Source organism: Condylura cristata, unplaced genomic scaffold, assembly GCF_000260355.1.
Source record: "Condylura cristata isolate star-nosed mole 26May11 unplaced genomic scaffold, ConCri1.0 scaffold00041, whole genome shotgun sequence".
Taxonomy (NCBI): domain Eukaryota; kingdom Metazoa; phylum Chordata; class Mammalia; order Eulipotyphla; family Talpidae; genus Condylura; species Condylura cristata.
The window spans coordinates 4,284,894-4,295,438 of record NW_004567142.1 but is presented as its reverse complement, the minus strand read 5'-3'; the positions used below and the strand labels follow the sequence as shown (position 1 = coordinate 4,295,438).

Here is a 10,545-nt window from a genome sequence, read left to right as displayed (position 1 = left end):
GCAACTCAATAATAAAAAGACTGTGGAATTAAAAAATTTGAATGGAACTTTTACTCACAGAGATAGCCAAAGAGCCAATCAGCATATGTAAAGATGTTTGACATGACAAGCCAGCAGGAAGTACAAATCAAAAGCACAATAGGCTACCATGGCACACCCATTTGGGATGACTATACTAATAAAATAACAAGTGTTAGTAGGGATGCAAATTTAGTATCCCACTGGTGGGAGGTAAAGTGGTGCCACTTCAGTGGCAAGCAGCCTGACAGCCCCTCAAATGACTGAAACTCATGACCCAGCAGACCCACTGGTAGTTATCCAGCAACGAGAAACGAAAATGAATGTCCATGCAAACACTGTATGCCAGTGTAAGTAGCAGCCTTATTCATAGGAGCAAGAAGATGGAAACAATGCAGATGTGCACCAGAGGATGAATGTGAAACGTGGCTAGTTAACATCCAAGCAATGGAACTACTCAGTAATGAAAAGGAATGATGTTCCAATAGACACTACAGGAGGAAGCTTAAAAACATGATGCTGAGTGAACAAAGCCAGGCACAGAAGCACACCTAGTAGAGGGCTGTAATTTCTAGGAAATGTCTAGAATGGGCAAATCTATAAATTGAGAAAGTAGAGTGGAGCTGCCTAGGTGGGGGAACTGGGAAGCCAAAGGATGTGGGATTTCTTATTGGAGTGATGAAAGTGTTCTCAAATTATTTGTGGTGATGGTTGCACAATTCTGTGAGTATACTAAAAGAACATTTCTATACTTTAATGTATGAAGTGTATGGTATGTGAATTCTATTTGTAGGGTTAACATCTGGCATGGTAGAGCCTTCTGGCACTTGTCTGGGCCAGGGGTTATGTATTTTTTAAAGGTTTATTTATTTATGCTTACAAAACTGGGGTACAAGCCAGAGGTGCAGGGGTGGTGAGAGGAATCACCAGAGACAGAGTGGGGAGCAGAACATGCAGATCGACGAAGTACACTGCTGAGGGGAGCCGTGGGTGAGACAGGTGAGGTCTGCTGCACTATGTGGGTCACCTCCCTGGCTGGGGATCAAACTCTGTGTTGAAGCAACTGTGACTAGCTTCGTGGTGCTGTGCTTTAACCTGTTGCGCCCCCAGGAAGGGCCCAGGGATTACATATTTTGCATACAGTTCCATCACATTTACCAAGCACCTAAAGAACAGGTGTCCCTGGTGCCAGACTCTGGGGCTCCTCATGGACTTCAGAGGCTGTTAGCTAAAGTCATGGTCTACACCAGAAGGTACCCTCTACCCCAGTGACCGTATGGAGTGTCAGTAGGCCCATTCCATGGGATGATGCTGAGGCTCTTAGAGTGGACTTGAGCACATGATGGTAATTACCTGGGGTGCTAGACACTGTTCTGAAAAGGAGAAACAGGCCAGTTGCTGAAAGCTATGACCTCTACATCTGCAGCCCCTTTTGGCTGTACCCTACACCCATGTCCTCATCTCTTACCAGAAACCTTGTCTCAGTACCTGGTGGGCATGACACTGGATGCCCACCTAGGCTTCTTGGGTGCCAGAGCCTGATCGCTGACCCAGACCACCTCACCAAACATGCCCTGTGCACTTAAGATGACCCTGCTCATTGAGTGCCCACAGTCCACTCACCTTACTGCTCAGGACACTGGGACGTCAGTACCCTTGCCCCATTTCAGTTTGGTGAACAGGTTTAGAGGCCTGGCCAAACCCAGGCAGTGCCAGGAATGGAGTACCATTTGGGATCTTTCCAACCCAGGGCTCTGCCTCCTAAATCCCAGTCCTACCTTCACCCACCAGGCTGGTGTGACCCTGTTCATGCCACACAGCCAGATGGGGCTCTTTACCTCTGGGGAGGGGGGGCGGTTCATGTCCAGTATGACTCAATTCACAGGCAGTGGATGTGACTGGAGCTCATTACCTCCACTTCTCATAAAGGTGGGATGGGAGAGAAAAGGATCCACAGCCTCAAGTCCTCCTCCTCCATCCCTCCCCCATCTCTGCCCCAACCTGCAAGAGAAGCTTAACGTTTCCATATAAAGGAGACGCAGGGCTTAAGGTGAATGAACTTGGTGTCAAAGTCATTGTCTAATCTGAGGCCAAGAAGCCCTGCCCCTTGGCCACCACTTCCCTTCCCCCAAAGGAAACATTTCCATGCCATTCCCACCACCCTGGGTGTTCTCCTGGCTCCCCACCTACCACGGGTCTGGCAGTAGGTTGGAGGGTAGAGGTTGGCAGAAAGAGATATGGGCAGAGAAGCTGAAAATGATATTGAGGCCAGAGATGAACACGGAGAGACGGTGCTAAGAGGCAGACCTGTGAGGAGGTCTAAGAGGAGGAATGCAGTGGATCTGCAGGGCGGCTGAGGGGGAGAGGAGCACATGATGGGGGCGGGGGTCAGGCCCAGGGCAGAGAGCAGAGGAAAGACAGGCAGACTAGACTACTTCTTAGGAAAAGAACTCAAGGCAGGAGCTGAAAAGATGGAAAGAAGGGAGGGGACAGTGTCAGAAGAGCCAGAGATGGGTAGACGTTCCTGATGAGACAGACAGTAGGAAAGGGCAAGTTAGAAAGGAAACAGAGGTGAGATCAGATTTGGGGGATAGGGATTGTATTTTTGTCACTGAGATGAAGAACAAGAATGGGGGAATGTGGAGGCAGAGTCCCCTGAAGCAGGAAGGGGGGGGGCAAAAGGACATGGGATGGCTCTTAGGCCCAAGGCCCACGCTGGGGCAGCCCAGAGGCACTTACCTGGTGGGGCGGCCCACCCCCATGCCCTCCACCAGGGACTCCTGTGCCAGGACCAAAGGGAAGCTTCTGTGGGTGCTGAGGGGCTGCTGTCTGTTTCTAGCCCCAGGGACTTTGTGCCGGGTGCCCGACAGACCAACCGACCTGTGTCCACTGGAGGATCAGAGACCTGGCTTGGGGGGGTGGAGCAGGAGGTGGGGCCAGCCCAGAGCCGCAGAGGGGGAGCCAGGGAGAAAGGCCAGGCAGAGTGGCTGGGCTGCAGCCCAAGAAAGCTGGAGAGGAGACAGTGGCAGAGGAGAAGGGGGGGGTTGGGGTAGGGCAGAGACACACAAAGATAGAATACAACTGGGGTGGAGATGAGAGGGGCATGGACAAAGCAATATGATAATGGTGAAGGGGACAGTGGTAGGGAACAAACGAATGGTGGGGGAGGGAGGTTCCTTTGCCCTAGACGGAGCTTTAAAATGTTGATGTCACAGGTGAGCTAGCTCTGCCGGGGACCTAGAATGAGTTTCAGATGGAATCAAATGGGGAAAGGAATACCCAGTGGGTTGAAGGCCGGATTTCTAGTGGCCCAGGACAGTAGGGTGCCACCTTCCTGCCTCCTGCTCCTGTTTCAGAGGGCAGTGGCCAGACAGACAAGCCTCGCACTCACACACCAGGCCTTGCGCTGGTTCTTTATTGACCCCAGCAGCGCCGACACTCTTCCTGCAGTGTCTGTCTTTCCACAGGAAAGAGGCTCATGCAACCCAAGCTGGGAATTCCTAGCCCAACCTGGCTTACTGAGTCAAGGTACAAGCCCAGACTGTTGGGAGGAACCCATCCCTCAGGCGTGATCAGGCAGGCGACGGCACTCGAGTTCCCAGGGGAAACCAGCAGCCAGAGCTGCGTCCCAGGGCCGAGGCCCTGCAGGTCAAGCCACTGCCACAACTGTCAACAGTCACAGCACTAGGCCCGAGGGAAACATGCGACCAGCAGGAGTGTGTCAGCAGGCGGGCGGCAGTGGTTTCACAGGCCCCTGATCCAACCCAGGCCCCTGGAGGAGGCAGCACTAAGCCAAACCAAGTAAGTTGAGAGAAACAGGTGAAACTACCTCCTTTGGCAGAGGGGGGCCACCGGACCCAAACAAATCTTTTTAGAGAACAATCATAAATACAATCTATCCTGGCGGATCAAAGTCCTCTGGGATGGGGCACGCTCGGCAGATCTGACTGAGTCCCTTCCTGGGAAACCAGCTTCGGCTGCGGCTCCCGATGGGAAGGCTGGCACGGCGCTGCACCACCACCTCAAACACTGATAGTGCGGAAGACAGTAAAGCCGGACAGGGCTGTGCTGACCAGAACCCCAGGGCACTGTGGGTGCCAGTGCAGCTCCTTCAGGTCCGTCTCTCCCTGGTGCACGAACAGCAGCTGCTGGGGAAGGTCTGCCAGTCCTGGGTCGGTTTCCAGGTCACCTGCCTCAGGGTCCCGCTCTACTGCCAGATCCCACTGTGTGATCTGGTTGTCTGCACCGGAGGCAGCGAAGACCCCGCTGTCCTGGGGGTGCCACTCCACGGAGGTCACGGGGGCCACGTGCTGCTTGAAGGTGGCCACAGGGGAGCCAGACTATGGGAAGAAGGAAATCAGGGCCTATGAGCACTGTAGTCTGACTCCTGGGGTGACCCAGGCAAAGCCCCACCCCTCTTCAGCCTTGCAAGTTGACCAGGGTTCTACCCCTTTGACTCCATCAACCCAGCTTCTCTAAAATGGAGAGGGCGTCCTGGGGGCTGCTGGATTAGCCCCAGTTCACAAAACCCTCACCCTGGCACATCTGTTTCCTCTCCTGTAAAAGGGCGAGGGTGAGGTTCTTCAAATACAGCAGGGAACCACAAGCTGCAATTTTTACTGCCCTTTCTGTGCCTCAATTCCCTCTTTTGCAATGAGTGGGCTGGGCCCTAGTTCTCAGCCAAAAGCCGCTGAAAGAAACACTACAACTCCCAGAAGCTTTGGCCTCTGGGCAGTACAATCAGTTGCACCATATCCCCTGGGGCGGATCTGAGATGTTGACTCTGCCATCCCAGGCCTTCAGATTTGTCAACTCCCCACTAGTGAAGTGAGTGAGCCCACACTGGCCACAAGCCTTCCTCGCTAGGTGTACAAAACCACTGAAGGAGAAAAAACCCATAAACTTGAGGGGCTGCTGGGCACAAGAGCTTCTCTAGCCTCAGGTGTCTACTTGGGAAGGTACCTTGAACTGCCGCAGGTCCCAGACCTTGAGGGCCCCGTCATCCCCACCACTGAGCAGGAAGGGCTCCCGGTGGCTCCAATTGATGACATTGACATCGCCATCGTGGGCAGCAGTGGTGGTGAGCATGCAGGCCTTGCTGGGGGCTGCCCTGATGTCCCAGATACGAATGGAGGCATCAGCAGAGCAGGAGGCAAATACCTGGCACAGGCAGAAACTGAGTTGATCTCCATGGATGCCCCACTGGGTCTCAGAGAGGTGGGTTGCCCTCTCTTTTAGTGCCCTCTAACTAGGATTTGCCCCCAACTCCCCTCACCGTGTCTTCAGATGGAGACCACTGCAAGTCTTCCACAGACTGTGTGTGGCCTGCGAATGGTCGCTGGTCCACGTGCCAGGAGCCACCATCTGTTGGCGTCCAGAGGTGGACATTCTTTTGACAATCACCAGTCAGCAGACGCCCTGGGGAAAGGAGTCGGGAAACTACCTCGTCTCAGTTGGCCCCAGCTCACTACCCTCTCTGGAGGATTACCAACTCCCCTGCCATGGATACTGCTTCTTCCCACCTTCCAGGACCCAGTGTGCAACCCAGAGACTCACCAGGCACACGGGGGGACCAATCTAGCGCAAAGCCTTCGCCCATGTGGCCGGCGAAGGAGAAGATGGGCTTCACATGGGCCTGCTCATCCCGGAGAAAGGTTGCCAAGGCCTGGGGGTCTTCTACCACCTGCAGAAGCCGCCGCAGCGCATATACCTCCACCTGGCCTTTCTCTGACCACACCCCAGCCACTGGCTCCTCACCCAGCCATGATACCTGTGGAGCAAGAGGATGGGAGATGAACGGCTAGGGCAGGTGGCTCAGTGTGGTGACCACAGCTCCAAGTGCTCCTGTGAACAGAACCACAGTTCCTCAGACCCTTCAGGACCAGGACCACGGCCCTCTGGGGTAAGGAGTCACAGATCACAAGAGCAGTGTGATACCTGAGATAGTTCCCACACTGGCGTAGTGGCCATCATGAGGGGAGGACAAAATCCTTTCAGATTTCCAGGAATGGAGATTCATTCCATCAGCCCTCAGAAGTGTCTCAGACCTGTCACCCTGTAAATGTTGGCAGCTCTCGGGCCTCCACATGTGTACTCACCAGGAGACCCTACTAATTTCAAGGTTTATGGTAGCCTTGAGTGCTAACCTCTCCCCTAAATTCAACTTTCTAAACTAAAGTCAAATTCCTGGTGATAGACTTAATTGACTTCTCTCTTCTTCACACCTGCCATCTACACTGGCTACACAGACAATATATCACTCCTAATTCACTGCTCTCTTGTAGTGACTTATACTACTACTGATGTCATCCTTCCCGAGATCCTCACTCTTACAACCTACTTCTGCTCTTGCCTCCCTATAGTCTATCCTCAACATAGCAGCCAGAGGGATCCCTGTAAAACACAAATCACATTCATCTAGCCTCAGTTCATTTCCAAGTGAAAGCCAAGCGCTTAAAATGGTCTACAACAATAGTGTGCCCCACGCGTGCCCCCAAATCTTGTCACTCTCATTTACTCCTCCCTAGACACACTGACCTCCCCAGCTTCCCTTGAAACTCCTCAAACATGTCAAGTTCACTCCAGAGACTTGCTCTGTATTTTTCCTTGCCTGCAAAATCTTTTACCACAGTTATCCTTGGCTCACTCCCTTACTTCTTGTGAAAAAATTATTCCTATGAAAAATTATCTCTAAAAACAAGTACTTCCCAACTACAGTGTTTAACACGCAGAGTTTAACTGAGTTACAGTAGCCACCCCACCCAAGGAATGCCCTCGCTGCCTCACTTTGCTTTATTTTTGGACAGATAACACATTTAGTCTGTTCTTGTTCCCTCCTGCAAGAGCATGTAAACTTTATGCAAGCAGCCCTTTTGTTTCCTGTTAATCCCCTAGTGCCTAGAAAACTCCCTGAAACATTACAGTTCAATGGGAATATCTAGGAAGGCTTATGGGTCAAAAGCAATCCCAAGGGCTGTGCATACATTTTAATTTGTTGGTGTCATTTAACTTACACATAAATTTGTGGAATGGGGATAATAACTCTAAAGCTCAGAGTAACCTCACAGTCCACTACAATTTCTGAACAATAACAAAACACCACATGTCACACTACAACCAACTCTTATGTGTAGGTACCCAAAACAACTGCATTTCAGTTGAAATAACAGATTCCATTTTATTCTCACATCATCCCCACTCACGAAGTTTTATAACTCAAGAATTTTAGAATTCTCACCATTTCACAGATGAAGAAAGTAGAAACAACCCATAGTATATAACATGTAATGAAAATTATAAAAAAGAAACATGTAATCTAAGATAGAAAATCATGTGTCAGACACTTCTAAAAGCTGAAGGACATGAAATGTCAGGGTGTAGATCTGGGGCTTTGGGGTGTACTTCAGCACCTGTAGAGCAGGCTACTAGAACTGTATTTACCCGGACTCGGTTGATACCACCATAGTGGGGCACCATAGCCAGCTCCAGCTGGGGCTTCCTTTCCTCTTCATCCTCTTCATCTTCCTCCTCCTCTTCATCACTGTCCTCTGGTGTTGTGTGCTTTGTCCCATGCAGGTTGTGCATACGAAGCATCATTAGTCTGGGGGGAAAGTGTAAGATGAGTGAGGCAATAGATGACAGAATCTTTAGGGGAGAAGGAGGTGGAAATCTTGGGTCCCAAGGAAGTGAGAGGCTAGGACTCAGACTCCTGGTCTAAGAAAGCCTCAGGCGCCCACGTACCTGTTGTTCTGGGCACTCTCTGCCTGAGTTCCAGCACAGAGGTAAAGTGTAAGAGGCAATTCTGTCCGGCTGTCTCCCAGATGATCCCGGACTATGTCGAAACTGAGACATGGGGCTCCTGGGTATGGAAAAAGGGGTGGAAAGTTAGAGAGGCATACCCTTAAGCGCCAGAGGGGCGTCAGACCCCGCCTCCTTCAAGCGCGGACCTCTCAGGACCCAGAATCCCAGTGCCCTCCTTCCATTGCGCTCAGATGTCCGGGGGTCCAGCCCTACCAGTCTGCGCTCGGTGGTAGAGCACGTAGGCTTCCTCGTCCATGACTAGCTCTTCTCCTTCACGCAGCGGGGGTCCCCGGCCAGGGAGGTACACCTGGGTCGAGCCCTCAGAAGCGGCGTCGCTAGAGTCAGCCTCCATGGGTTCCCCAGTTTCACACGTGCGCCGCTTATTTTTGCGCGCCGCCATCTTCGAAGACACTTACTGCCGGCGCAAGCGGAGAGCGTCACTTCCGAGCGTCACTTACGCTTGTATCCCGCTGCTGCCCAGCTGCAGTTACCTTGGAAACCTCCCAGTTCAGGAAGAGATGCTAAGGAGAACTAGGTAATGGCGTCCAAGCCTAGCGACAGTAGTTTGAGGACACCGAGAAATTCCACCCGCTTCGTAGTTTTGGGGCGTTCTTCCGGTTGGGCACTGGCAAGGCCTCCTGGGAGTTGTAGTTCTGTAAGAGAGCTGCTCTCCCCATATCAACTGGAGGCGTACGGAACCAGTATTCTGTGTTCCACCTTTGACTGCCTGTGCTTGTTTTCCACTTAAAAATTAATTATTCTGTGTGCAAACAAGAGCTTTTACTGGTAGGGAGACTGTTTTTTTTTTTAATCCCCGTGGTCCAATGAAGCCGGTTTCTTCTCCCCTCTTGTTATGATGGATTTAATTTACTTAAAAGTGCTTTAGTATAGACAGGATGCTATTACATGTAAGTTAGTCGGTTGAATCTACCCTCTAGGGGCAGTCAAGTTGCCTAACGAAGTGTTCACATTGCAACTATGGTGAGTGAGCACTAAATCAGAAAGTCCACGCTCTGGAAGTCCCTATTACAAGTGCTGCGACACTTTATTGCCCATCAGCACCAGAGGCTTGGCTAATTGGAATAATGAAATATTACAAATAGATACTCATTGACGGGATTAATGGCACTCAAGATATTTGTATTGGTGTATTGACTTGCACTTAGTGGACACTCTACTAGCTTGCATGAATAGGATATTAAGAATCCAGCAAGCCTCACTGCCGGTAACCATAGGAATGGAACCCTAGACTTGATCCTAAAATGTTTTGATCTCGAATCTCTCACCACTTCTCCCCTGCTCCTGCCCTTCTCAGGGTCTTTTCTCACCACCTCCTTATAGGTCTTTGTCTCCCATCTTCCTCCTAGGTTTCTGCTTTTGCTTTATTTGTCCCCTCTTACTCTGTGGAACTTTTCTTCATTTCTATTCCCTCGGAAGAAATTTGCGTGGTTCGGGGGGTGGGGGCGGGGGGAGGATGGCTGAAAGACAGACCAGGAGTTCACACTTGGAATGAGGAGGCATAAAAACATGGTTTATTCCAAACACTGCAATGTGGAACAGGAGAGTGGGAAGGCAGGTTGGTGGTGAGTGTGGACTCTCAGACCCTCTCCTCCACAACACAGCTCCAGACCCGGCTGGAGATCTGGGAAGAGACTTTTATGGGTCTGCTGGTTCATCACTTGCAGGATCACAAATAAGGGTTGAATTTGGAGAAGATGTGGTTGGTGGCACCTGGGACCAGTAGTGAGGTATGACAGGGTGGGAAATGTTGGCAAGGTTAAGGTCCGGATCAACGCTGGGGCAGGGAAAGGCAGGGCTTCTGTTGGGGAAGTGTCCTAGGTTAGAAAAGGTAAATGCGACAGAGGTGGGTAAAGGAGGGGGTGTCACGGTTTGTAGTCAAGGGTCACAGTCTGGTAGGGACACAGTCTGGGGTTTGGGTCACAGTTTGGGGTCGGGGTCACAGTCTGGGGTCGGATGACCATTTTTAGGGGTCGGAAGTCACAGTCTGGGGTCAGGGGTTTCTGTGTGGCAGGGCCAAGGTCTGGGGTCACAGTTTGGTGAACGCGTCTCACAGTTTTGAGTCCCGATGGATGAAAGGTTAAAAACGGGCTTCCCCGGAGGCGTGGCTAGGGCCGGGGAGCTGCACAGTGATGTGGGGGCCACGGCCCCGGGCGTGGGGGTGGGGCGCGGGCGTGGCGTGACCCCCCCACCTCCCGCCTCATCTGGTGACATTAAAAAGCCCTTGTCGGGTTTAAAAAAAAAAGTCCAGTGGGCTCTGAGATCCCCGCCCTTTGCTCTCTGGCCGCATGAGATGTAGGGGGACCAAGCCCCTCCGGTCGCAGCATCCCCAAAACGAGGGACGCAGGACATTGCTCCAGGCGGGGTCCGGCTAGTTCCATTTTTTTCTTCCCAACCCACGCGGGTCCTCTCCATTTCGTGTGCCCCCTCGGGCTGTGGCCTGCGCTGACCGAGGGGGCGAATAGGGCCCCCCGGCCGCGTCATACCTCGGACTCAAGACTGGAGAAGTGCGCCGAGCCCCTGCGTGTACCCAGGTCCCCTCCCCGGTGTCTCCGATGCGACGCGGTGGGCAGTGGAGGCCCCCAGTGCGCAGCGTGCGGACACCGGCGCGCGTGGCGGGAAGGCCCGGTGAGCCTGCGTGCGGGGGCAGCGCGAGGGCACGAGCTGAGGTCCTCAAGCGAGCGCGAGGTGGGCGCCGGCGGCGGGAGG

The 10,545-nt window shown here is 52.4% G+C and overlaps 2 protein-coding genes across 2 annotated transcripts in view; both read right to left on the bottom strand.

The window, feature by feature from the left end:
• Positions 1–1,067: 1,067 nt before the first annotated feature.
• On the bottom strand, positions 1,068–8,372 carry GRWD1 (glutamate-rich WD repeat containing 1). The gene is made up of 7 exons (XM_004694252.2): positions 8,032–8,372; positions 7,759–7,876; positions 7,459–7,618; positions 5,575–5,788; positions 5,294–5,436; positions 4,981–5,178; positions 1,068–4,358 (listed from the first exon to the last, which is right to left on the bottom strand). The coding sequence occupies exons 1-7, from the start codon at positions 8,216–8,218 to the stop codon at positions 4,041–4,043; spliced, it is 1,338 nt and encodes a 445-aa protein (XP_004694309.1). The 5' UTR covers positions 8,219–8,372; the 3' UTR covers positions 1,068–4,040.
• Positions 8,373–9,240: 868 nt separating this feature from the next.
• Positions 9,241–10,545, bottom strand: part of GRIN2D (glutamate receptor, ionotropic, N-methyl D-aspartate 2D) — a gene marked incomplete at its 5' end in the record, with an annotated part of 29,611 nt that continues 28,306 nt past the window's right edge. Inside the window, one exon of the mRNA XM_004694253.1 lies at positions 9,241–9,279. Within this exon, the coding sequence (XP_004694310.1) occupies positions 9,241–9,279 (39 nt within the window). The remainder of the gene's footprint in view (positions 9,280–10,545) is intronic.